At 59.7% G+C, this 27234-nt stretch overlaps 4 gene segments (V, D, J or C); all 4 read right to left on the bottom strand.

The window, feature by feature from the left end:
• Positions 1–505: 505 nt before the first annotated feature.
• LOC129148180 (immunoglobulin lambda variable 6-57-like) lies at positions 506–4747 on the bottom strand. The segment is given in 2 exon segments: positions 506–948; positions 4702–4747. Coding segments are annotated over 2 exon segments (489 nt in total).
• A 7779-nt stretch (positions 4748–12526) lies between these two features.
• On the bottom strand, positions 12527–13376 carry LOC129148131 (probable non-functional immunoglobulin lambda variable 5-48). The segment is given in 2 exon segments: positions 12527–13199; positions 13276–13376. Coding segments are annotated over 2 exon segments (429 nt in total).
• A 1164-nt stretch (positions 13377–14540) lies between these two features.
• LOC129148179 (immunoglobulin lambda variable 5-45-like) lies at positions 14541–22452 on the bottom strand. The segment is given in 5 exon segments: positions 14541–14580; positions 15002–15238; positions 21789–21808; positions 21950–22305; positions 22407–22452. Coding segments are annotated over 5 exon segments (699 nt in total).
• A 3082-nt stretch (positions 22453–25534) lies between these two features.
• Positions 25535–26295, bottom strand: LOC129148178 (immunoglobulin lambda variable 5-37-like). The segment is given in 3 exon segments: positions 25535–25576; positions 25796–26148; positions 26250–26295. Coding segments are annotated over 3 exon segments (441 nt in total).
• Between the last annotated feature and the right edge of the window lie 939 nt (positions 26296–27234).

Raw genomic sequence — 27234 nt, 5'->3', positions numbered from 1 at the left:
GGCCTTCAGGGGAGGGTAGTTAGGGGTGACCAGGCCTGCAGGGGAGGACAGTTAGGGGTGACCAGGCCTTCAGTGGAGGACAGTTAGGGGTGACCAGGCCTGCAGGGGAGGGAAGTTAGGGGTGACCAGGCTTGCAGGGGAGAGCAGTTGGGGGCGACCAGTCCTTCAGGGGAGGGCAGTTAGGGGTGACCAGGCCTGCAGGGGAGGGCAGGTAGGCATTAATCAGGCTGGCAGGGGAGTGGTTAGGGGGTGCTCAGGCTGGCAGGCAGAAGCAGTTAGGGGCAATCAGGAAGGCAGGCAGGCGAGCAGTTGGGAGCCAGCAGTCCTGGATTGTGAGAGGGATGTCCGACTGCCCGTTTAGGCCTGGTCCCCGTAGGATTGGACCTAATCGGGCAGTGGAACATCGCTCGAGGGGTCCCAGATTGCAGAGGGTGCAGGCTGGGCTGAGGGACACACACCCCATGGAAGAATTTCGTGCACGGGACCTCTAATAGAATATAGGAGCTCAGGAAGATTCTCTCTGGCCCTGGAGCAGAGGCAGGAAAGCGCCCTCTCCAGGTGGGTGGGGGAGGAGTGCAGCCCAGGACAGCGAGGCTCTGGGGGTTTTTGTCTCACTTCCCCATGGGCCTGAATCACTGTGCTTATAGCTACTATCATAGGACTGACAGTAGTAGTCGGCCTCGTCCTCGGGCTGCAGCCCCGAGATGGTCAGGTGGGCGGCATTGGAGGAGCTGTCGATGGAGCCAGAGAACCGACCTGGGACCCCCGAGGGTCTTTGGTCATCTTTGTAGATCACCAAGGTGGGGGCACTGCCCGGGCGCTGCTGGTACCAGTGCACGTAGTTGCCCCCAATGCTGCCGCTGCTGCGGGTGCAGGAGATGACGGCCTTCTGTCCCGGAGACCCCGACACAGAGCGGGGCTGAGTCAGCACAAACTGGGCCCAGGACCCTGCGAGGAGGGGGGACACAGACATCAGAGGGGACAGCACCGACCCCGGGCCCAGGGAGGGAGGAGAGGGGATGCTCCCAGGTGACAAACAGGTGCCCCCAGAACCCCTCAGGCACCACCTGTGCAGAGAGCCAGGAGGGCGAGGAGAAGGGGAGCCCGATCCATGGTGGACACGCCCCACACTCTGCTTCCTGAGCCCACAGCCAGGCCTGAGCCCTCACCTTCTTATAGCCCTGATCCCGAGGGGGAGGCTCCATGCAAACCCCCCCTGTCTGCAGCTGCTCAGGCTCCTCCTTCACACGTGGCCTTGGTTCCCCAGAGAAGAGACTGCAGATGGGACCTCATTCCCACAGAAGACCTGCCTGAGGCTGGGGGCGGGGCCGGGAGGGGCACAGCTGAGCAACAGGGAACAGCCAGCAGGGGCCTCTACCACAGCGCCCCCTGGGGGACACAGGGCGCAGGTCAGACCTGGGGGAGTGAAAGGGAAGCCTGAGGAGGAGAGGGGTGCAGGCCAGGGGCACAGCCAGGGGGAGAGTGGACTGGGGCAGCCCTGCCCCCCCTGGCAGCCATGCCCAATAACGGCTGGTCATGGAGGTCTGGCCCCCACTTCCTTCTGTCCCACCTCTCCCTGCGCAGGGATAAGGGGCCTGGGCTCCGTCTGTGGGTGCAGGAGGCGCACAGCTGTCCCCGCTGTCCCCTGGGAGCCGCCTGGGAGGGGCAGCTGCGGGGCCAGCGCCTGTGGGAAGGTGGGAGCAGGAGCTCCTGCTCAGAAGGCTCTGGGCCAGCATCGCCCTCTGTGAGCACAGAGCTCAGTCCCCAGCTCGGCGGTGCCCTGACAGTCCCGCACGTGGGCCCCCTCCGCCCCCTCCATGGCCCCTCGGCTCCTGCCTCTCCTGCCGCGGTCCAGCTCTGGCCTCTTCCATGGCTCTGACGTCCTGACCTCTGACCTGGCCGCTGGCTGATAACAGGGATTTACAGCCTGTGTGGCCAGGGCTGGGGCCACTTCCAAGGTGACTCAGGTCTGTGTGTGGGTTTGTTTGGTGATCCTCACCCGAGGGCATTTCCCATGGATCTTTAGGGAGAGTGGAAGGGAGAGGGAGAGACATCGATGTCACAGAAATATACCCATTGGTTGCCTCCTGCACGTGCCCCGACCAATACCCCGGCCAAGGAGGAGCCTGCAATGGAGGTACATGCCCGTGACTGAATCTACCCACGACCCTTTGGTCCCCAGGGTGACGCTCTGTCCACTGAACCACACCGGCTAGGGGCTAATGCGGCTAATATTAATATATTCAGTGTGCTGTGGACACTGATACCTCATAGGGGAATAATTCCATCAATAAATAAGCAAGTGCATCAATGCTGGAGAATTGAGCTGTTGCCTGAGAAAACCTCCAGTTAGGATGGACACGGAGTTAACAGAGCTGATTACTCCAGGCAACGTTACCTCTGCTTTTTTATTTAACTTAAATATTTCTTAATTTTTCAATTACAGATCAGCAACTTGTCACTTTTCTCTGAAACCCTCCCGTGGGGATGGAGCTAAGAGCTGAGGGGCCCGAGGGAGAGAGGAGGTGAGGGAGGCAGCAGCAGAGGAGGGAGGAGGGGAGGGGGGTGTGACTGAGAGTCTGTGCTGGTTGGGACCCACCTTCTGTGGGTTTGTTCAGAGAAGGAGAAGGCTGTGTCCATGACCAGGGTGAACACTCACATGTCAGATGGGATGGGTCAGGAGTCACACAGGGTCACACACATGACATGAATGTGTGGGGGAGCATGGCTGTCTGGGTGACCATGTGTAGTTGCAGACACAGGATGTGAGATGACAGGAAACATACGCTGGTCTCGGCCCCTGGCCCCGGCACAGGCTCCTGAGACCCTTGTCACTCCCTGGGGGACGGGCGGGCCTGTTGCTGATGAGGGGGCGCTGGGTGGGCTCCTGGGTGAGGACGGGCCCCTGGAGAGGCCGGGAGGATTAGAAGCTTGGGAGCCCTCACCTGCCCCCGATTTGCATTAGCTAATTAATACAGCTACTTTATTGAAATCATGGAGGTTTCCTTTGAACCTTGGAATTATAGCCAAGAAGTTGTGTGAATCCTGGGACCTCCTGCCTGTGATTGGCACGTGACCTGCGGGCAGTCAGGGGGACTGGCCCTTTAACTGCGGGTCTGACACGTCTCTGGGCAGAGGGTGTGAGCACTGAGTGCTGTTGGGGGACATCAGCTGGTGTCAGAGAACTGCTGTCGGGAAGCCACTCCCCACACATTGGGGACCAGAAGGGTCAGGAGGGAAGAGCTCTGGGTGAGAAGACAAGACAAACAATAGGAAAGAAGGGATTTTTATTTACAAATATTCACGCAGCCCTGGCTGGTTTGGCTCAGTGGATAGAGCGTCAGCCTGCAGATTGAAGGGTCCCAGGTAAGATTCCAGACGAGGGTATGTGTAGTGGTTTCAGGCACATCCCCAGTAGGGTGTGTGCAGGAGGCAGCTGATCAATGTTTCTCATCCATGTTTCTAACTCTCTATTCCTCTCCCTTCCTCTCTGTAAAATAATCAATAAAATAATTTTTTTAAAAAACAACATATTAACTCAGTCCAGCCAGCATGTGTCAGTGGTTGAGCATCGACCTATGAACCAGGAGGTCACAGTCGATTCCTGGTCAGGGCCCATGGCCGGGTTGCATTCTCAATCACCAGAAGGAAGCGTTCAGGGTGCAGCTGATCAATGATTCTCTCTCTTCACTGGTGTTTCTATTTCTCTCTCTCTCTTCCTCTCTGAAATCAATAAAAATATATTTTAAAAGATTTTTTACCTAAAAACATTCACTCAGTTTCATCAGCTCTCAGTGTGCTCAGGACCACATGCAGTGTGGTTGTGGTGAGGATTAAACACTCATGTCGGTAAGAACACAGTGAGCTCTCAGCAGGTGTCAGTCCTCAGGACAGTGAGGAGGGTATTGCGGATTTCAGTGGCATGCTCAGGGAGCCATAAGGACGAGGAGGATTCTGGGGTCCGGCTTCAGTCTGTCCAGACTCCAATGAAGAAAAACTGAAGCCAAATGATTATATTCCTTTTGTTAAAATTCCCCCGACACGGGGTGGTGGACGGGGCTCTATGACCTCCCCCATGTGCTCCTGGGACATCTGTGCTGCTGCTCCATCGAGTGTGACCTCCTCCTCCCGGGGACACAGGTCCCTGCAGAGGAGCCCCCCTGACAGAGGCCCCACAGACGCTCCTCGCTGAAGGGAGACTCAGAGCCACCATCTGGGGGCCCAGGGGTTTTTGTCTCACTTCCTCGTCCTCTGAGACACTGTGCTTAATAGTAGCTGCTCTCACTGCCAACATCTGTATTGCAGTAATAGTCAGCCTCGTCCTCAGGCTGCAGCCCCGAGATGAGCAGGAGCCCCGCATTGGCCGAGGCGTCTTTGGATCCAGAGAAGCGGCTGGGGACCCCGGAGCCCTGGTCCATAATGGAGTCTGAGTAGTAGTACAGGAGATACCGGGGAGGGCTCCCTGGCTTCTGCTGGTACCAGGCTATGCCATAGTCCTCTACATCGAACCCGCTGCTCAGAGTGCAGGTGAGTCTGGCTGTGGCTCCCGGAGATGCAGAGAGGGAGGGCGGCTGGGTCAGCACAGGCTGGGAGAGGGACCCTGCAGACACAGACACTGGTCAGTGATGGGCAGGGACCAGGGGCAGGTTCCCAGGAGACTGAGCAGGAAGGGAAGAAGTCTGGTCCCAGGCCTGGCCCTACCTGTGCAGAGAGAGAGGAGCGCGAGGAGCAGAGGAGTCCAGGCCATGGTGCTCACAGCCCTGAGCCCACAGGGGGGCTGGGCTGCCCAGGCCTCCTTTTCTCCCCACCCTCTGCCAGAGGAGGGGCTGCCATGCAAATGGGGTCCCTCCAGGGACTGCCCAGCCCCTCCCTGGGCCCTGGGGCTGGAGCTCAGCTCACACCCCAGACTGAGGGGCATGGAGGTGGGCTCCCCCCTTGGGGGGCCCTGGGAGGAAGCACCTGCTGAGACCACACAGAGGCTATTGCTCAGGGGGCGCTGCCAGCACAGACACAGCTGGTCCCCTTCAGGGCGCACAGGGCCCAGCCCCCAGGCCCAGGCTCCTGTGAGTGGAAAGTCCTCAGTGAGCAGCTGTGTGGGGGCCACAGGGCGATCCCACAGCGCCCCCTGCTGGCCACAGGACACACTACGTCGCCCTGGTCCAAAGCCCTGAGCCCAGCTGGTGTCTGCTGCTCCCCAGGTCACTGTCCCTGTTCCCACCTCCTGGTCTGACTGGCACAGACCCTGGCGCTCCCTGCAGCGTCTCATCCTGGGCCCAGCCGTGGGAGGTGCCAGCATGGACGTAACTGGTAAGTTAATTTGGTTTCAGTCCAGGAAGATGCTGCCAAGTTCGTGCCCAGTGAGCTCTGATCCCACCTCACACGTGATGAGGCGTCGATCCGGCTGGCGGGGCTCATGGGGGCTGTTCAGGTCACGATGGGGGTGAGTTTCCAGGAACTCGCTCAGGGGCGTCTCCAAGGCCAGGTGAGCAGCCATGGTAACTCGGCGAGGCCCTCCCAGCCTGTGGGGACCGGATGTGGTCAGTACGTGGTGGAGGGAAGGGCTCGGGGCGTCCCGTGGACCAGGGGGAGCGGAGCGAGCGTCCTGACTGCAGACGTGACTGCATGTGGTTCTGTGTGTGGGGCTCCCTCCACCTGAGTCACAGGCTCCGTGTCAGGCTGTGTCTCAGGAGCCCTGGAGCGCGGTTCTGTGTTAAACAAACAAAAGAATTCCTGTCCTTCCTTCCTCCTTGTCTGGGTTCAGTGACTCTCCCAACCCAGAGGCCACCAGGACCCCCCAGCGGTGAGGGAGCCCCAGGCAGAACCCAGGGCAGCGCCGCAGCGCCACCTGCTGGTCACGTGCCCACTCGCAGTCTCCTCCAGGGCCCTGAGGCTCAATGCCCAGAGACCTGTCACTGGCATGGATCAGTGAGCATGTGCCTGGGTCTGATTGAGAGAACGTGTTCACATTGTCTGTGGGGGCAGAGGCTCACACAGAGAGAGGGAGTCACCCAGACACAGACGTTCTTCTGAGTAGAACGCCCTCTACAGTCACATAAGGAGGGACTGGGTCCCTGTCTGGGACGCTGGGAGCTGGTCTCCTCTCATCAGAGGCTTTAACGTCCACGTAGAGACGTGACCACAGGTTCTCCATGCGGAGTCCCTGCAGAAGAATCCAGAGGACGTGAGGGTCTCCAGCCAGGAGGTGGCCTGGGGGCTGGGGAGCAGTGGGGATGGGGGAGCAGCACAGGAGGGAGGAGCCATGTGGTGGGAAGAACAATGTGGAGGGAGAAGAGGAGGCGGAGCTGCATGCGGATGGGGCAGAGGGAGACTCTCCAGGACTCTGGGCCAGAAAACACTCCGAGGGCGGGAGGCTGAAGGACATGGAGGAACCGGGAGGGTCTGGGGGAAGGAGTGAGATCGGAACCCCTTTAGTCGGAAGGATCGGGTCTGACATGGTTTCTCCCTGAAGAAGGAGCTGATGACCTGGGAGACAGTTAGAAATGCTGCCTCACACGTTCACACAGAGTCAGCTGTGACCGCGCCTTCACGGGAGACGTTATGGTGCTGAGAGCCCTCAGGGTGTTGGGGATACAGAAGCCGCCAGCAGGGGCCCAGGTCAGGCCAGGAGAGCGCAGAGGAGGTTTTTGTCTCACTTCCCTGTGGGTCTGGACCACTGTGTAAGTCTTAGAGCTGTCGTCCCATGTGTTACAGTAATAGTCAGCCTCGTCCTCAGGCTGCAGCCCCGAGATGAGCAGGAGCCCCGCATTGGCCGAGGCGTCTTTGGATCCAGAGAAGCGGCTGGGGACCCCGGAGCCCTGGTACTTTTTTGAGTCTGAGTAGTAGCACAGGAGATACCGGGGAGGGCTCCATGGCTTCTGCTGAAACCAGTATATCCAGTAATCACCAACATTGGAGCCACTGCTCAGGGTGCAGGTGAGTCTGACTGTGGCTCCCAGAGATGCAGAGAGGGAGGGCGGCTGGGTCAGCACAGGCTGGGAGAGGGACCCTGCAGACACAGACACTGGTCAGTGATGGGCAGGGACCAGGGGCAGGTTCCCAGGAGACTGAGCAGGAAGGGAAGAAGCCTGGTCCCAGGCCTGGCCCTACCTGTGCAGAGAGAGAGGAGCGCGAGGAGCAGAGGAGTCCAGGCCATGGTGCTCACAGCCCGTTCCCAGGACACAGAGCTGGGGCTGGGCTGCCCAGGCCTCTTAGGGCCTCCCTGGTCACAGACAGAGGCTGCTCATGCAAATGTGCCCCCACCCCTCCCTCTCCCCCAGGGGCGCTGACAGGGTCTGAGGTCCTTGAGCAGGGAGGGCAGCCTGGTGCACTGGTTTCCCCGTGGCTGGGGCTGGGAGGAAGCAGCTGCTGGAGGCGCCCACAGCCACATGTAGGGGAGGCCACACCCCCAGAGTGGACAGGCCTGCCCAGGCCTCACAGGAAGCCCTGAGCCAGCCCTGCTGCCTCCTGGAAGAGACCAGGCCCAGGCTAACCCCAGAGACGGTCTCACAGCGCCCCCTGCTGGTCGCAGGGGGAACCACCCCTGCCTTTAAGCCCCTCCAGCACCTCCCCTTCTCCTGTTCCCTTGACTCCTGTGCCTCCAACACCTGAGGGTCATCCCTCCTGGGACCAGGCAGGTGCGCGAAGGTCCTTCTCACGGTTCATGTAATCATTTAGAAATGCTCCGTGTGGTCTTTTTAATTGTGTGAATTGTGCAAGGACGAATGACAAAAAATCGGTTGATTGAGGGTCAGAATTCATGCTGGCAACATGTGGTGACATTGGTGCATGCTCACGTCTGTGATGACAGTGTGATTTGGCCACTATGCTTTAAAGGACATAATAATAAAAATAAACAACGCTCCGTTATAACCCTTCTTATCTGTAGGTGTTGAGGGCTTCGGCCGCTGTCATCCTGTGCCTGGAAGTTTCTCTTAAAGGCCTAGAACAGCCACGTGAAGGGAAATGGAGACTCGTCCATGTTCCGTGTTCAGTGCGGTCGCCTCGTGCAACATGAGGAATGTGCAGTCTCCCCGGCACTCCATGCTCCTGAGGCCAAATCGTTCCAGTGTTGGGCGGCTCTGAAACTGGATTTGCCTCCACGTGAGAGTAGAAAGAGAACATAAAACGTAATAAATTGCTAAGATATGGAAGAGCGTGCTCTATTTCCTCACAATTATCTGTAAGGATCACAGCATGGGCTGTTCATCATTTTTAATTACGGTTCTCATTCGGTACTAATGTGTGTCGGTGTCTGGCGTTCGGCGTGGTGGCTGGCCGACCATACACGGTAGAGCGCGCCCAGTGAGAGGGGCCTGAGTGCCCAGGGCCAGGGCCGTCCTGGGAGAGCAGGTCCACCGCCCCTCACAGACGGCACCGCAGACGCCCCGGAGCCGGAGCCGAGGGCCAGCGCTCCTGGCCAGGAGGGCCCCCGGGGGCATTGGCTAGCAAAGGATCCTGGGAAGATCGCAGACATCAGGAGGGAATGGAGACGCGTGCTTCGGAGGAAAGGGGTTTCCCATGGACGACGTAAGTGATTTGATTAGAGAACAGCATGTGCCTTTGCCGTTAATAGGATGGACACGGCCGTCAGACACACTGAGTACAAGCGTGCCCATTTCTGATTACTTAATGAATGGACTCTGTGTGAGCGTGTGTGTGTTTGTGTGTGTGTGCATGCCTCTGTGTGTGTATGTGAGTGTGTGGGTGTGTGTGTGCGTGTGGCATGCAGAAAGCGCTCTCCGTCTCAACTGCTACTTGTACAGCCCCACAACCATCAGCCCCACAACCATCAGCCCTACAACCATCAGCTCCACAACCATCAGCCCCACAACCATCAGCTCCACAACCATCAGCTCCACAACCATCAGCCCCACAACCATCAGCTCCACAACCATCAGCTCCACAACCATCAGCTCCACAACCATCAGCCCCACAACCATCAGCTCCACATCCATCAGGAACAGGCCTGTGTGACTGACACTAAATGATGAGTCAGCATGACTCTGCACGTTTAGATGATGCAAGGACACCGGAACAGCTCAGTGGTCAGACCTCAGCATGGATGGGATGGACAGGCGTCACTCCCAAAGCCCCGAGCTCTGACCCAGCCCGGGCCACTGGTCCCAGCCCAGCAGCGATGGAGGAGCCTCGGGGTGAGCTCAGAACGGCTCCGTGGAGACCAGTGGGAGGAGGAGGCAGCTCCGAGCCTCTGGGACCAGGGACCTGGCCGAGGATGGAGACGCTGGCTTCATGGGTCACAGCCCAGGGCTGAGGGGACCCCAGGGGAACCCCGCCTCAGGCCCCGCCTGCCGGGCACAGAGCCCCTTTGTCCACAGCTGTCAGGGCCCCAGCCTCCTGTTCCTGTGGGTGCCTTTGTGGGGGGAGGAGCTGTGGGGGTGACTGTGACGACAAAGCCAGAGGAGGGGCCTTTACTCCCAGGTGACGCCCCGCATGGACCTGGACCCGAGGGGCCGCAGCCACAGCAGCAGCAGAAGTCATGGCCGAGCCCGAGCAGGCAGCTGCCGGGGTCCCCATCCCAGCAGAGGGGCGGGGGGCACTGGGGTCCCCATCCCAGCAGAGGGACGGGAGGCACTGGGGTCCCCATCCCAGCAGAGGGGGGGGGCACTGGGGTCCCCATTCCAGCAGAGGGGGGGGCACTGGGGTCCCCATCCCAGCAGAGTGGCGGGGGGCACTGGGGTCCCCATCCCAGCAGGGGGGGGTGCACTGGGGTCCCCATTCCAGCAGAGGGATGGGGACACTGGGGCGGGGCTCCATGGAGATGCAACTTTGCTCTCAGCTCAGCCCAGCCATGGACAGGAGGCCCCTCCCCAGGCTGGAGCCAGAGGGTCCATCCCAGACCCAGGGGCCGCCTCCACAGAGGAGCTGAGGGGGGCTACTCCTGGGAGCTGGTGGGCCCCCTAGTGGACACTATGCATGTGCTCCACTCAGACACAGCTGGACCCTGGGCCCCTGGTCCTGCCCTGACGCAGGCCACCCATCGTGGCCTCTGACCCAGGGCAGCCTGCCCAGCATCCAGGAGTTTCTGCTCCATTTGAGGAAATCAAGGCTGGAGGGGAGGGGGCGGGATGGAAAGAATGGGGGCAGATTGTCTGAACCAAGGTCTCTGAATGGGTCTCAGGCCCCGGGGCCCGGGCAGGCACAGGAAGCAGCTGGCTTGTCGGAGGAGTGGGGTCTGCGAGGGGAGCCCCGTTTGAAGAGGGACAGCGGGTTTTTGTCTCACTTCCCCACAGGCCTGGAGCACTGTGCGATCGTTAAGACTCTTGTCCCAGGCTGAGCAGTAATAATCGGCCTCGTCCTCAGCCTGCAGCCCCGTGATGGTCAGGGAGGCTGAGCTGCCAGACATGGAGCCGGAGAATCGATCAGGGACCCATGAGGGTCGGTTGCTATCACCATAGATGATGCATTTGGGGGCCTTTCCTGGGATCTGCTGGTACCAGGACACATAATAACCACCAATGTTGGTGCTGCTTCCAGTGCAGGAGATGGTGACCCTCTGGCCCGGGGCCCCCGACACTGAGGATGGCTGAGTCACCACAGGCTGGGCCCAGGATCCTGGAAGAGGGGGGACACAGAGAGGGTGAGTCTGGGTGTAGAGACAAGAGGAGGAGGCAGGGCCCATGTGTCTTCCCAAGGCCCCTTCCCCTGTCCCCTATCCAGTCACCTGTGCAGTGAGCCAGGAGGGTGAGGAGGAGAGGGGCCCAGGCCATGGTGGAGGTCATCCCTGAGTCCTGCCTCCTGTGCCCCACAGCTGAAGCAGAGCTCCCCCATCTCTCCCTTCCCCTCTTCATAGTCTGCAGGAGGGAGGGTCCTTTTATGCAAATGAGACCCCATCTATCTTATCTCTCCCTGGGCCCTGGAGCAGTTACCTCTGCCTGAGGAGGGCCCTGGGTGTGTGGAGGGCGGGGCTGTGTGGGGCCTGTTGCTAAGGGAACCACAGCTGTGAGCCCTGAGAAGGGGCACTAGGTGCTGCCAGGAGGTTGACCCCACAGGTCCCTCAGGAGCGAGCCCAGGGCGCCCTCTAGTGTCCAGGCCCAGACACACCATTGAGTGACATGGGGACCAGAACCCAGGAGAGACCACCTCTGCCTTCCCACTGCTCTGTCCACTGCCCCTGCCCTAGGGCCAGGCCAGGGGTCCCCTCCCTTCTCCTTCCCATCACCTCGGGGCATCTCCAGTCTCTACTCAGCATCCTCAGGGGGAGGCTGACCACAGCTCCCTCGGACTTGTCAGGGGTCAGGACTTAGGTGGGGTCTATGACAAAAACGCTAGACCAGGGTCAGGTCCAGAGCAGTGACCAGCCCCATGGAGGCGTGTCCCCTAATGTGCAGGACACGGGTTCTTTCCTCTCTGGAGGCTGGAGGCCTCCTTCCCTGTGGCTTCCCAGCAGAACTGAGGACCTAGGGGCCCCTCCCTGGGGCTGGGCAGGTGTTGGGGAGAAGCCCTCGTGTGCTGTCCTCGTCCATGGTCATGGGTAACTACTATTTTCTGTCAATATTTCCCCTCCTGACACCATCGTTCTCCAGGAACCGTGGGCTGTGGTCACTCCTAGGAGTCTGTTCTCAACCCACAGACGTTGGCCTTCATCTGAGAGGGAAAAGGGAAAACAGAGCAGAAAATTCTAGGCAGAATTTTTAAATTTCTGTGCTAGGGTTTTATGTTAAAACTTTACATATTAGTCACCACTCACCCAACTTAAAATGCATGTATGTTATTATATGTAAAAGTCACAATAAGGCTGACTTAAAAATTCTAGGAGGATGCACGTTGATGAAAATTGTGGGTGGAGTAGTTGGTGGAAAAGCATTGGAAACGCAATGCCTTCTGCTCTGGGTTGACAGGTGTGAACAGACGTGTTTCTAACATCACTTCACATTCCAGGCGCGAGGTGGGAGCTGTCCGCTGTGATCTGGTCCTGGGGTTGGAAATCCCGAGTCGCTGCCCAGTGACCCCCCCGAGGAGTTTCTAGGAGCTTCCATCGTCCCAGGAACAGAAGCACCGCCCACAGACAGAGCTCCCAGGACAGAGCGGTGCTGGGCGGGCACGGCGACCGTCGCTGCCCCTGGTGCCCAGCATCCTCAGGACAGAACCTGCTCCCTCAGCCGCCCAGGGGCCCACGGGTCCTGCTCCCGGGAGACCCCTCCGCACACACAGCCTTTCCCGCACAGTCTGCTGCTTCTCTGCTTCTCTGGCCTTTGCACGGGCCTGCTCTGCGGAGCCATCTCTGATAAAGGGGAGCAAAGGGAAGCCTGTGCTCGGTGTTCCCCAACGTCCCTCTGGGGTCACAGTCCCCAGGCAGCCACGCCTCCCTGCCCCTGCCCAGGGCCCCACAGGCCGGAGCCCTGGTGCCCAATGGAGTCTGAGCAGGAGGCAGCAGGTGCCGGGCCGGGCTCCCTGGCTTCTGCCTCGTGGAGGGAGGAACTCTGTCCACGTCCATCCCTCGGGCACACGCGCCCCAGCGGTGGGGTCCCCGGGTTCCAGAAGCACAGGGCACTCGGGGGGCACCCAGCCCCCTTCTTCCTGCCACTCCCACCGCAGCCCTGACCCGGAGAGGCCCTGGTCCCGCGTTTCCCTGGGGTCATCAGCTCACTGTCATTTCAGGGGGAAGGTGCAGGCCCGCGGGGGCTGCTGGGACCACACAGGATGAACAGGCAACATTTCCCGCGGTTTTTTGTTGTTTTGTTTCTGTTGTGTTTGTCCTGAGGCTTCAGAAACCTCCATGGAGAAGTGGGCGTGGGCCCACTATCAACCAGGCGTGGGTTAATAGAGTGCGCACACGTGCGAGCTGTGGCTCACTGTCTACGAGGTCACGGAACAAGCGGCTGAGGGTTTTGTCCCACTTCCCCGTCCGCGTGGGTCACCGTGGGAAGCGCCATCGTGCGAGATCAGACAGGAATAGTCGGCCTCGTCCTCGGGCTGCAGCCCCGCGATGAGCAGGAGCCCCGCATTGGCCGAGGCGTCCTTGGACCCAGAGAAGCGGCTGGGGACCCCGGAGCCCAAACTTGTGCTTGAGGAGTAAGACAGCAGGAACCGGGGACGGCTCCCTGGCTTCTGCTGGAACCAGAAGAAGGTTTTAGCAGCGACACTGACGTCACTTTTCACGGTGCAGGGGAGTGTGGCCGTGGCTCCCGGAGAGGCAGAGAGGGAGGGCGGCTGGGTCAGCACAGGCTGGGAGAGGGACCCTGCGGACACAGACACATGGGGGTGAATAGAAGGGTCGGGCGGCAGGTGCTCTGGGTCCCCGAGGCCTGTGGCTACCTGTGCAGTGAGCGAGGAGCAGGAGGAGCACAGGGGTCCAGGCCATGGTGAGCGCAGCCTCTTCCCAACACAGAGCTGGGGCTGGGCTGCCCAGACCTCTGTTATCCCCTCCCAGTTGGCCTCTCAGAGGAGGGGCTACTCATGCAAATGTGACCCAGGCCCCGCCCCTCTCAAAGGAGGGGCTGTTCATGCAAATGTGACCCAGGTCCCGCCTCTCTCAGAGGAGAAGCTTCTTATGCAAATGTGCCCCCGGACCCGCCCCCCCTCAGAGGAGGGGCAGTTCATGCAAATGTAACCCAGGCCCCGCCTCTCTCAGAGGAGGGGCTTCTCATGCAAATGACCCTCAGGCCCCGCCCCTCTCCCAGGTGCACTGCCTTTTATGACACAGGAACAGCCTGGCCTGTGTCTTCCTGCCGGGACCCCCATGTCCACAGGGCATCTCCCAACCTGAACGTCCACGGAGGGTGGAGGGCAGGGTGAGGAACAGGAGAGATAATTGGTCAGATTTCTATCCTTTTCTTGTTCTCGTTGGACCCCACATCTCCCAGCAACGGGGTTACATTGTGACGAACCCCAGTTCCAGCTGGGCAGGCCTGTTACCTAAACCAAGTTGGCAATCCCCTTCCTGAGGACCACGATGGGGGCAGGGAGGTGGAGTGAGTTCTGGGGACCAGTCACCTTGAAGGCAGGGGGTGCAGGTCCGTGGGTCAGGAAAGAGCCTCTCTTCCTGGGGGTTTGCCGTGTACACGCGGTGCCTGTGACAGCAGAGACATGTGGTTCTTGTGTAGAAACCAGCGTGTACAGCCCGGCTTCTCATCCCGGGACCCACATCGCCCACTTCCGCTAGAGCAGGCTCAGCATTTCCCCAGCAACTGGGGAGCACCCGCCACCATCCTGTGGCCCCAGAGGGATTTCCTGGGCTCACACCCACCTTTCTCCTCAGAGAAACCCCCTCTCCCTGACTTCACGACTGGAGGCTCAGGTGCCCAGCGAGGTGACAGGTGAGCTCTGGTCCTGGAATTCATCCATCCGGGCTGAGTCCTCACCCAGCATCTCCCATCCTAGTTGCCTGGCTCTGACATGCGGGGCGCCCGGACAGTCGGGGGCATTGGCGGGAAGGGGGAGCAGGGCTCAGGTGCAGTTAGCAAAGGACTCCGGCAAAGGAATGGAATCAAGGGAGGGACCACGGGAACCTTCAATTTATAGCGAAACTAGCAAGAATCCTGGGAACTCCTGCCTTTGATTGGCACCTGACCTGCGGGCAGTCAGGGGGACTGGCCCTTTAACTGCGGGTCTGACACGTCTCTGGGCAGAGGGTGTGAGCACTGAGTGCTGTTGGGGGACATCAGCTGGTGTCAGAGAACTGCTGTCGGGAAGCCACTCCCCACACATTGGGGACCAGAAGGGTCAGGAGGGAAGAGCTCTGGGTGAGGAGCAGACGACACACAACAGGAGGAAGGAGCTGAGATTCTGACTCAGAAATGTTCCTTCTTAGAATTTCCCCAACTCGGGGTGGTGGGCGGGGCTCCATAACCTCCCGCGTGTGCTCCTGGGACGCCTGTGCTGCTGCTCCATCGAGTGTGACCTCCTCCTCCCGGGGACACAGGTCCCTGCAGAGGAGCCCCCCTGACAGAGGCCCCACAGACGGTCCTCGCTGAAGGGAGGCTCAGAGCCACCACCTCGGGGCCCAGGGGTTTTTGTCTCACTTCCTCGTCCTCTGAGACACTGTGGGTAACGGTAGCTGCTCCCACTGCCCGGATCTGCAGCGCAGTAATAGTCAGCCTCGTCCTCAGGCTGCAGCCCCGAGATGAGCAGGAGCCCCGCATTGGCCGAGGCGTCTTTGGATCCAGAGAAGCGGCTGGGGACCCCGGAGCCCTGGTACTTATCTGAGTCTGATTTATACCATAAGAGATACCGGGGAGGGCTCCCTGGCTTCTGCTGGAACCAGCTAAACCAGAAAGTACTAAAATTGGAAAAACCACTCAGGGTGCAGGTGAGTCTGGCTGTGGCTCCCAGAGATGCAGAGAGGGAGGGCGGCTGGGTCAGCACAAACTGGGAGAGGGACCCTGCAGACACAGACACTCGTCAGTGATGGGCAGGGACCAGGGGCAGGTTCCCAGGAGACTGAGCAGGAAGGGAAGAAGCCTGGTCCCAGGCCTGGCCCTACCTGTGCAGTGAGAGAGGAGCGCGAGGAGCAGAGGAGTCCAGGCCATGGTGCTCACAGCCCTGAGCCCACAGTGGGGCTGGGCTGCCCAGGCCTCCTTTTCTCCCCACCCTCTGCCAGAGGAGGGGCTGCCATGCAAATGGGGGTCCCTCCAGGGACTGCCCAGCCCCTCCCTGGGCCCTGGGGCTGGAGCTCAGCTCACACCCCAGACTGAGGGGCATGGAGGTGGGCTCAGCCCTTGGGGGGCCCTGGGAGGAAGCACCTGCTGAGACCACACAGAGGCTATTGCTCAGGGGGCGCTGCCAGCACAGACACAGCTGGTCCCCATCAGGGCGCACAGGGCCCAGCCCCCAGGCCCAGGCTCCTGTGAGTGGAAAGTCCTCAGTGAGCAGCTGTGTGGGGGCCACAGTGCAATCCCACAGCGCCCCCTGCTGGCCACAGGACACACTACAGCGCCCTGGTCCAAAGCCCTGAGCCCAGCTGGTGTCTGCTGCTCCCCAGGTCACTGTCCCTGTTCCCACTTCCTGGTCTGTCTTGCACAGAAGCTGGCGCTCACTGCAGTCATGGGAGGTGCCAGCATGGACTTAATTGAGAGATGATGGTCTGGGGACAGTTAGAAAAGCTGCCTCACACGTTCATAAAGAGTAAGCGCTGACTGAGCCCTCACGTGAGATGTTATGGTGCTGAGGGTCCTAAGGGAGTTGGGGTCAAAGAAAGGACATGAGCTTGGGACACACCCTGGGCCTCATCCCCATTCACAGATGGAGCGGCTCCTGAAACGCATGTCACTCATGAAGCCTGTCTCTGTGGATGCGCTCATCCCTCTGATGAAGGGGGTGCTGGCTGATAACCCAGGGTCTTCTGGGCCGGGCCCTTGGTGATGCGGTGGGCGTGGCTTTAGGGTGGGCGTGTCTTTGAGGAGAGCAATCTCTTCCTGGTCCCCATGCAATTGCCACACAAAGAGCTGAGGACATTGAGTGTGTGTGTGGGTGGGACATCGGGAGATCGATGGAGGGAAAAGCCACACGGGAAACCATCAATGCCTGTTTGGGGAATTTTGTGTCACCATCAGTCTGGCCCTTTAAGAACACAGCCATGGGATGTGGGTTGGACCTGAGACCCAGCCTTCCCTTCCAGGCCCCTGGAGAAAACTCTGGGGAAGCCCCACAAGTCCTTCCCTCTGGTTCAGGATGGACCCGCCTCAGAGCAGGGCCTGCACCCACCATAGTGACCCACAGGCCCTCCCGCCCGAGGCTGCAGAGGGCACTCCTGACCTTGGGGTGAGGACAGTGACCTGCCCTCCTCCAGGGACTCAGCTGAGCTCATTCTGTCTGTCCTGCCCCAGAGGAAGCTGCCAGAACCTGTGACCTCCTGCTGACCCGGGATGTGGGTGGGAGGACAGCAAGGAGATGAGCTCCCAACTCATTTCTCTTGTGCTCACTGAGCAAACACTCTGACCTGTGACGATGGTGATGGTGACAATTCAACCTGGAGTCAGCTCCTCCCGGGAGAGACTGGGAGCCCAGGAAGGGCCTCATCCCCGGGGCTGTGCTGGGAGGAGGGCGGGCCCTGGGGGTGGGCTGGTCAGTGATGCTCAGCCTCGTCCTCCAGCTGTGACCAGGGGCCTCTGCTGTAGCTGACATGGAGCCCAAAATGAGAACCAACATTCCTTTCCTTTCCTTTTTTTTTTTCTTTTTTTTTAAATATATATTATTGATTTTTTTTACAGAGAGGAAGAGAGAGGGATAGAGAGTTAGAAACATAGATGAGAGAGAAACATCGATCAGCTGCCTCCTGCACACCCCCTACTGGGGATGTGCCCACAACCAAGGTACATGCCCTTGACCGGAATCGAACCTGGGACCCTTGAGTCCGCAGGCCGATGCTCTATCCACTGAGCCAAACCGGTTTCAGCTTCTTTCCTTTTTAAAGTGTATTTTTTATTGGTGTCAGAGCAGAAAGAAGAGGAGAGAAACATCAATGATGAGAGAGGATAATAGATGGACTACCTCCTGCAAGCACCCTACTGGGGATCAAGCATGTAACCAGGGCCTGTGCCCAGACCCGGAATACAACCCTCACCTCCTGGTTCATAGGTTGATGCTCAACCACTGAGCCACGCCGGCCGGGCTGAGGACCCCATGTCCTGAGGATGTGGCTGTGTCATTGGGTGCAGAGTGTTGATGAGATGTCACCGGAGCTGAGGGATCCAAATGACGCCTTTCCACCCAGTGCTGCTGCCTCGGCCAGGGCAGAGGCCTTGCTGTGTGTCCTGGGCCCCGGTCCCTGGAGGAGGAGGAGGAGCAGGGGACGTGCAGGGACCCGTGTGTACAGAAAGGTCCTGAATGAAACTGATCCATCTCCTCAAATGTCTCCATGGGAACCGTTATCCCTGAGGAATGTTCCCTGTGAGAACGTGAGCATGGCACACAGGACATGAGCCACAAATCCATGGAAACGCTGACCTGACGTCAGAGCTGTGACACTGTCAGGGCCACGGATCCAAGGATGACCCGATGCCGGATGGACACCGACCAGCACAGTCAGGGCTGAGCCAGAACTGGGCAGAGCCGCCAGCAGGGGCCAAAGCCCAGCCAGGAGAGCCGAGAGGAGGTTTTTGTCTCACTTCCCTGTGGGTCTGGACCACTGTGTAAGTCTTAGAGACGTGGTCCCATGTGTGACAGTAATAGTCAGCCTCGTCCTCAGGCTGCAGCCCCGAGATGAGCAGGAGCGCCGCATGTGCCGAGGTGTCTTTGGATCCGGAGAAGCGGCTGGGGACCCAGGAGCGCTGGTGCTTATCTGAGTCTGATCTAAAACTCAGGAAATACTGGGGAGGGCTCCCTGGCTTCTGCTGGAGCCAGGATATCCTGGAGTTGTCAACACTGTGGTCACTCCTCAGGGTGCAGGTGAGTCTGGCTGTGGCTCCCGGAGAGGCAGAGAGGGAGGGCGGCTGGGTCAGCACAGGCTGGGAGAGGGACCCTGCAGACACAGACACTGGTCAGTGATGGGCAGGGACCAGGGGCAGGTTCCCAGGAGACTGAGCAGGAAGGGAAGAAGCCTGGTCCCAGGCCTGGCCCTACCTGTGCAGAGAGAGAGGAGCGCGAGGAGCAGAGGAGTCCAGGCCATGGTGCTCACAGCCCTGAGCCCACAGTGGGGCTGGGCTGCCCAGGCCTCCTTTTCTCCCCCTCCCTCTGCCAGAGGAGGGGCTGCCATGCAAATGGGGGTCCCTCCAGGGACTGCCCAGCCCCTCCCTGGGCCCTGGGGCTGGAGCTCAGCTCACACCCCAGACTGAGGGGCATGGAGGTGGGCTCCCCCCTTGGGGGACCCTGGGAGGAAGCACCTGCTGAGACCACACAGAGGCTATGGCTCAGGGGGCGCTGCCAGCACAGACACAGATGGTCCCCATCAGGGCGCACAGGGCCCAGCCCCCAGGCCCAGGCTCCTGTGAGTGGAAAGTCCTCTGTGAGCAGCTGTGTGGGGGCCAAATGGCGATCCCACAGCACTCCCTGCTGGCCACAGCACACACTACGTCGCCCTGGTCCAAAGCCCTGAGGCCCAGCTGGTGTCTGCAGCTCCCCAGGTCACTGTCCCTGTTCCCACTTCCTGGTCTGAATGGCACAGATTCTGGCGCTCACTGCAGCGTCTCATCCTGGGCCCAGCCGTGGGAGGTGCCAGCATGTATGTAACTGAGAGGTGATGGTCTGGGGACAGTTAGAAATGCTGCCTCCCACGTTCATAAAGAGTGAGCGGTGACCGAGCCCTCACGTGAGATGTTATGGTGCTGAGGGTCCTAAGGGTGTTGGGGATGGAGAAGGGACATGAGCTTGGGACACACCCTGGGCCTCATCCCCATTCACAGATGGAGCGGCTCCTGAAACGCATGTCACTCATGAAGCCTGTCTCTGTGGATGCGCTCATCCCTCTGATGAAGGGGGTGCTGGCTGATAACACAGGGTCTTCTGGGCCGGGCCCTTTGTGATGCGGTGGGCGTGGCTTTAGGGTGGGCGTGGCTTTGGGGAGATCAATCTCTTCCTGGTCCCCATGCAATTGCCACACAAAGAGCTGAGGACATTGAGTGTGTGTGTGGGTCGACATCGCAGATCGATGGAGGGAAAAACCACACAGGAAACCATCAATGCCTGTTTGGGGAATTTTGTGTGATCATCAGTCTGGCCCTTTAAGAACACAGCCATGGGATGTGGGTTGGACCTGAGACCCAGCTTTCCTGTCCAGGCCCCTGGAGAAAATGCTGGGGAAGCCCCGGATGACCTTCCCTCTGGTTCAGGATGGACCCGCCTCAGAACAGGGCCTGCACCCACCATAGTGCCCCACAGGCCCTCCCGCCCAAGGCTGCAGAGGGCGCTCCTGACCTCGGGGTGAGGACAGTGACCTTCCCTCCTCCAGGGACTCAACTGTGCTCACTCTGTCTGTGCTGCCCCCGCGGAAGCTGCCAGAACCTGTGACCTCCTGCTGACCCGGGGTGTGGGTGGGACGACAGCAGCAAAGAGATGAACTCACAACTCATTTCTCTTGTGCTCACTGAACAAACACTCTGACCTGTGACGATGGTGATGGTGACAATTCAACCTGGAGTCAGCTCCTCCCGGGAGAGACTGGGAGCCCAGGAAGGGGCTCATCCCCGGGGCTGTGCTGGGAGGAGGGCGGGGCCTGGGGTTGGGCTGGTCAGTGATGCTCAGCCTCGTCCTCCAGCTGTGACCCGGGGCCTCTGCTGTAGCTGACATGGAGCCCGAAATGAGAACCAACATTCCTTTGTTTCTTAAAATGTATTTTTATTGATGTCAGAGAGGAAGGAAGAGGCAGAGAGAGAAAGAAGCATCAATGATGAGACAGGATCATCGATGGGCTGCCTCGTGGACGCCCCCTACTGGGGATCAAGCATGTAACCAGGGTCTGTGCCCTGACCCAGAATACAACCCTCACCTCCTGGTTCATAGGTTGATGCTCCACCTCTGAGCCACGCCGGCCGGGAAGAACCCCCATGTCCTGAGGATGTGGCTGTGTCATTGGGTGCAGAGTGTTGATGACATGTCACCGGAGCTGAGGGATCCAAATGACGCCTTTCCACCCAGTGCTGCTGCCTCGGCCAGGGCAGAGGCCTTGCTGTGTGTCCTGGGCCCCGGTCCCTGGAGGAGGTGGAGGAGCAGGGGACATGCAGGGACCCGTGTGCACAGCAGGGTCCAGGCTGCAGGGTGTGGGGAGGGCTGGGCGGGCTGCGCATGAGCAGAGCATCCGGGAGGCTTTCCCTGGGTCGTGGTTAATCCTGAGGACAAGGGGGACCCAGGACCTGGTGGACACAACCTGACACCCTGGTCCTTCGGCCCCGGAGCTCAGGCCTGGCGGCCTCACCTCCATCATCCCATCCCCCAGCCAGACGCATCCGCACGGAGCTCATGTGCATGTGGCCACAGAGAGGACGGTGTTATGTTTACATGTGGACAGTTCCTGCTGTCACACAGAATACACGTCACTTCCGCACTAGCATCCTGGACGTAAAAATTCATGCACTGAGGGGTGTCCCTCAGCCCGGCCTGGCCCCTTTCACAGTCCGGGAACCCTCAGGGCGGGAGGTGACCAGGCGATTAGGGGAAGGAGATGCCCCATCACACTTCCCATGATGCCACTGTTGGCAGCGCAAGCCTCTGCCGGCCCTGGTTACCTGAGCCTCAGGCCGTGCTGGGCGGCTGGGCGGCCACCATCTGATGCTTGCCTGTGGCTCAGGCTGGTCCTGGGCAGCCGGGAGGCTGAGGGGACTGGGGGCTCCAGATGCAAGTGGGTAGCAAGGCCTGCCTTCCCAGCAGAGCTGAGGGGAGTGTGAGCTGCCATCTTGTGATTGTGGGCGCCGCCATCTTGAAGGAGGTGGCCGTCATTTAGCTTATTCCCTCCTAATGCCTGTGGGCGCTGCCATCCTTCAGGTCAAAGCAGCCAATTAGCTTATTCCCTCCTTATTGGCTGTGGATGCCACCATCATTAAGGGTGTGGCAGTCAATTAGCTTATTCCCTCCTATAGCCTGTTGGCACCGCCATTTTTGCAAAAGTATCAGGGTCAATTAGCATATTCCATATTTATTAGATAAGATAGTATGTTGGGTTTTTTCTTTGTTGTTTTTCTTTTTTTGGATGTTGTTTTTAATGCAAATTTCAGATTTGAGCACTCAGACCACGATCCTACCTCAGTCACTCCTCGACTCAGAGCTGAGCTTGGACTGAATGGATCTGATTCCACCTCCTCACATGTCTCCATGGGAACCGTGATCCCTGAGGAATTTTACCTGTGATAACCTGAGCATGGCACACATGACATGAGCCACAAATCCATGGAAACGCTGACCTGACGTCAAAGCGGTCACCCTGTCAGCACCCCAGGTCCAAGGATACCCCGGTGCCAGATGGACACCGACCAGCACAGTCAGGGCTGAGCCAGAACTGGGCAGAGCCGCCAGCAGGGGCCAAGGTCAGGCCAGGAGAGCGGAGAGGAGGTTTTTGTCTCACTTCCCTGTGGGTCTGGACCACTGTGTGACTGTTAGAGCTGCCATCCCATGTGTTACAGTAATAGTCAGCCTCGTCCTCAGGCTGCAGCCCCGAGATGAGCAGGAGCCCCGCATTGGCCGAGGCGTCTTTGGATCCAGAGAAGCGGCTGGGGACCCCGGAGCCCTGGTGCTTATTTGAATCTGAGTAAAATCTCAGGAGATACCGGGGAGGGCTCCCTGGCTTCTGCTGGTACCAGGATATAGCATAGCTGCCAACATTGAAGCCACTGCTCAGGGTGCAGGTGAGTCTGGCTGTGGCTCCTGGAGATGCAGAGAGGGAGGGCGGCTGGGTCAGCACGAGCTGCTGGGAGAGGGACCCTGCAGACACAGACACTGGTCAGTGATGGGCAGGGACCAGGGGCAGGTTCCCAGGAGACTGAGCAGGAAGGGAAGAAGCCTGGTCCCAGGCCTGGCCCTACCTGTGCAGTGAGAGAGGAGCGCGAGGAGCAGAGGAGTCCAGGCCATGGTGCTCACAGCCCTGAGCCCACAGTGGGGCTGGGCTGCCCAGGCCTCCTTTTCTCCCCACCCTCTGCCAGAGGAGGGGCTGCCATGCAAATGGGGGGTCCCTCCAGGGACTGCCCAGCCCCTCCCTGGGCCCTGGGGCTGGAGCTCAGCTCACACCCCAGACTGAGGGGCATGGAGGTGGGCTCACCCTTTGGGGGGCCCTGGGAGGAAGCACCTGCTGAGACCACACAGAGGCTATTGCTCAGGGGGCGCTGCCAGCACAGACACAGCTGGTCCCCATCAGGGCGCACAGGGCCCAGCCCCCAGGCCCAGGCTCCTGAGAGTGGATAGTCCTCAGTGAGCAGCTGTGTGGGGGCCAAAAGCGATCCCACAGCGCCCCCTGCTGGCCACAGGACACACTACATCGCCCTGGTCCAAAGCCCTGAGCCCAGCTGGTGTCTGCTGCTGCCCAGGTCACTGTCCCTGTTCTCACTTCCTGGTCTGACTGGCGCTCACTGCAGTCCCGGGCGGTGCCACCATAGACGTACCTGAGAGATGATGGTCTGGGGACAGTTAGAAATGCTGCCTCCCACGTTCATAAAGACTGAGCTGTGACCCAGCCCTCAGGTGAGATGTTATGGTGCTGAGGGGCCTAAGGGAGTTGGGGATGGAGAAGGGACATGAGCTTGGGACACACCCTGGACCTCATCCCCATTCACAGATGGAGCGGCTCCTGAAACGCATGTCACTCATGAAGCCTGTCTCTGTGGATGCGCTCATCCCTCTGATGAAGGGGGTGCTGGCTGATAACCCAGGGTCTTCTGGGCCTGGCCCTGGTGATGTGGTGGGCGTGGCTTTGGGTGGGCGTTGCTTTGGGGAGAGCAATCTCTTCCTGGTCCCCATGCAATTGCCACACAAAGAGCTGAGGACTTTGAGTGCCTGTGTGGGTGGGACATCGGGAGATCAATGGAGGGTTAAAGCCACACAGGAAACCACCAATGCCTGTTTGGGGGCATTTTGTGTGACTATCAGTCTGGCCCTTTAAGAACACAGCCATGGCATGCGGGTTGGACCTGAGACCCAGCCTTCCTGTCCACGCCCCTGGAGAAAACGCTGGGGAAGCCCCGGATGACCTTCCCTCTGGTTCAGGATGGACCCGCCTCAGAGCAGGGCCTGCACGCACCATAGTGCCCCACAGGCCCTCCCGCCCAAGGCTGCAGAGGGCGCTCCTGACCTTGGGGTGAGGACAGCGACCTTCCCTCCTCCAGGGACTCAGCTGTGCTCAGCTCTGTCTGTGCTGCCCCCGGGGAAGCTGCCAGAACCTGTGACCTCCTGCTGACCCGGGGGTGTGGGTGGGAGGACAGCAAGGAGATGAGCTCCCAACTCATTTCTCTTGTGCTCACTGAACACACACTCTGACCTGTGACGATGGTGATGGTGACAATTCAACCTGGAGCCAGCTCCTCCCGGGAGAGACTGGGAGCCCAGGAAGGGGGCTCATCCCCGGGGCTGTGCTGGGAGGAGGGCGGGGCCTGGGGTTGGGCTGGTCAGTGATGCTCAGCCTCATCCTCCAGCTGTGACCAGGGGCCTCTGCTGTAGCTGACATGGAGCCCAAAATGAGAACCAACACTCCTTTCCTTTTTAAAGTATATTTTTATTGAAGTTGGAGAGGAAGGAAGAGGCAGAGAGAGAAAGAAGCATCAATGATGAGACAGGATCATCAATGGGCTGCCTCTTGAACGCCCCCTACTGGGGATCAAGCATGTAACCAGGGCCTGTGCCCAGACCAGGAATACAACCCTCACCTCCTGGTTCATAGCTCAATGCTCAACCACTGAGCCACGCCGGCCGGGATGAGGACCCCATGTCCTGAGGATGTGGCTGTGTCATGGGTGCAGAGTGTTGACGACATGTCACCGGAGCTGAGGGATCCAAATGACGCCTTTCCACCCAGTGCTGCTGCCTCGGCCAGGGCAGAGGCCTTGCTGTGTGTCCTGGGCCCCGGTCCCTGGAGGAGGAGGAGGAGCAGGGGACATGCAGGGACCCGTGTGCACAGCAGGGTCCAGGCTGCAGGGTGTGCGGAGGGCTGGCCGGGCTGTGCATGAGCAGAGCATCCGGGAGGCTTTCCCTGGGTCGTGTTTAATCCTGAGGACAAGGGGGACCCAGGACCTGGCGGACACAACCTGACACCCTGGTCCTTCGGCCCCGGAGCTCAGGCCTGGCGGCCTCGCCTCCATCATCCCATCCCCCAGCCAGACGCATCCACACGGAGGTCATGTGCATGTGGCCACAGAGAGGACGGTGTTATGTTTACATGTGGACAGTTCCTGCTGTCACACAGAATACACTTCACTTCATCACTGGAGGCCCAAGATATGAAAATTCATGCACTGGAGGGGTGTCCCTCAGCCCGGCCTGCCCCCTTTCACAGTCCGGGAGTCCTCAGGGGCGGGAGGTGACCAGGCGATTAGGGGAAGGAGATGCCCCATCACACTTCCGCTGTTGCCACTGCTGGCAGCACAAGCCTCTGCCGGCCCTGGTTACCTGAGCCTCAGGCCGTCCTGGGCGGCTGGGCGGCCACCATCTGATGCTTGCCTGTGGCTCGGCCGGTCCAGGTCAGCTGGGAGGCTGAGGGACCTGGGGGCTCCAGATGCAGGTGAGGGACCAGGCCTGCTGTCCCATTGGGGCTAAGGGAACTGGGCGCCGCCATCTTGTGACTCTGGGCAACTCTATCTTGAAGGGGGTGGCCGTCATTTAGCATATTCCCTCCTCATGCCTGTGGGCACCACCATCGTTGAGGGCAAGGAAGCCAATTAGCTTATTCCCTCCTCATTGGCTGTGGGTGCCACCACCATTGAAGGTGGGGCAGACAATTAGCCTATTCCCTCTTTATTGGCAGTGGGAGCCGCCATCTTTGGAGCAGTGTGAGGTCAACTAGCATATTCCCTCTTTATGAGATAGGATAGAATGTTGGTTTGGTTTTGGTTTTTGGATGTTGGTTTTTAATGCAAATTTCAGATTTGAGCCTTCAGACCCAGATCCTACCTCAGTCAATCCTCCACTCAGAGCTGAGCTTGGCCTGAATGGATCTGATTCCACCTCCTCACATGTCTCCATGGGAACCGTTATCCCTGAGGAATGTTCCCTGTGAGAACGTGAGCATGGCACACATGACATGAGCCAAAAATCCATGGAAACGCTGACGTGACATCAGAGCTGTGACACTGTCAGGGCCACGGATCCAAGGATGACCTGGTGCCGGATGGACACCGACCAGCACAGTCAGGGCTGAGCCAGAACTGGGCAGAGCAGCCAATAGGGCCCAGGTCAGGCCAGGAGAGCAGAGAGGAGGTTTTTGTCTCACTTCCCTGTGGGTCTGGACCACTGTGTGAGTCTTAGAGGTGCCGTCCCATATGTTACAGTAATAGTCAGCCTCGTCCTCAGGCTGCAGCCCCGAGATGAGCAGGAGCCCCGCATTGGCCGAGGCGTCTTTGGATCCAGAGAAGCGGCTGGGGACCCCAGGTCCCAGCTCATTGCTGGAGTCTGAGTAGTAGTACAGGAGATACCGGGGAGGGCTCCCTGGCTTCTGCTGGTACCAGGCTATCCAGTATCCACCAACGTTGGAGCCACTGCTCAGGGTGCAGGTGAGTGTGGCTGTGGCTCCCGGAGATGCAGAGAGGGAGGGCGGCTGGGTCAGCACAGGCTGGGAGAGGGACCCTGCAGACACAGACACTGGTCAGTGATGGGCAGGGACCAGGGGCAGGTTCCCAGGAGACTGAGCAGGAAGGGAAGAAGCCTGGTCCCAGGCCTGGCCCTACCTGTGCAGAGAGAGAGGAGCGCGAGGAGCAGAGGAGTCCAGGCCATGGTGCTCACAGCCCTGAGCCCACAGTGGGGCTGGGCTGCCCAGGCCTCCTTTTCTCCCCACCCTCTGCCAGAGGAGGGGCTGCCATGCAAATGGGGGTCCCTCCAGGGACTGCCCAGCCTCTCCCTGGGCCCTGGGGCTGGAGCTCAGCTCACACCCAGACTGAGGGGCATGGAGGTGGGCTCCCCCCTTGGGGGGCCCTGGGAGGAAGCACCTGCTGAGACCACACACAGGTGCCTGCTCAGGGGGCGCTGTCCGGCCCCCAAGGACAGCAGGGAGCCCCCAGTGCAGGTGCCTGTGTGGGAAGGTCTCCCTGAACAGCTGAGTGCTGATCACCTGCAGTCTCACAGCGCCCCCTGCTGGTGGGAGGACACACCCTCCCCTGCCCCAAAGCCCTGAGAGCCCAGCTGGCTGGGGGCTCCCCAGGTCTCTGTCCCTCTTCCCACCCCCACGGTCTGAGCCCAGACACTGCGATGGGATTCTCTGTGTTGATCCCGTAGCAGTGCACTCTCAGGGGTGCATCCGTGTGATGTGCTTACACATTCACACACGACACGTGAGTGTGGTTTCCCTTCCAGGGAAGATGCTGCTCAGTGAACACACAGTGAGCCTGTGGCCACGTCACAGGGGAGGGCGCTGCTCAGTGTGCGGAGCTCAGGGGGCTGTGCAGGTCGGTGACGGAGAGGAATTTTCCAGAAACGCCCTCAGGGTCGTGTTCAAAGGAGGACCATTCAGCAACCATTTCACACCAGGTGAGGCATGTAAGGTTTTCATGGAGATCGGATTGAGTTAGTGATTCATTAAAAAACCATAAACTGCTTGGTGGACGTCACAGTTACCAGTGGAGCATAAAGCACGTGGGGTTTTTAAATTTTAGGAAACGCCTTTGTATTCCGACATCTGTATGTTCTGCGTTCCGTGTACCATGTTGTCTCCGTGTC

This window comes from Eptesicus fuscus, chromosome 23, assembly GCF_027574615.1.
Source record: "Eptesicus fuscus isolate TK198812 chromosome 23, DD_ASM_mEF_20220401, whole genome shotgun sequence".
Taxonomy (NCBI): domain Eukaryota; kingdom Metazoa; phylum Chordata; class Mammalia; order Chiroptera; family Vespertilionidae; genus Eptesicus; species Eptesicus fuscus.
Note: the sequence above shows the minus strand (reverse complement) of the source record. Positions and strands in the feature narration are given on the sequence as shown.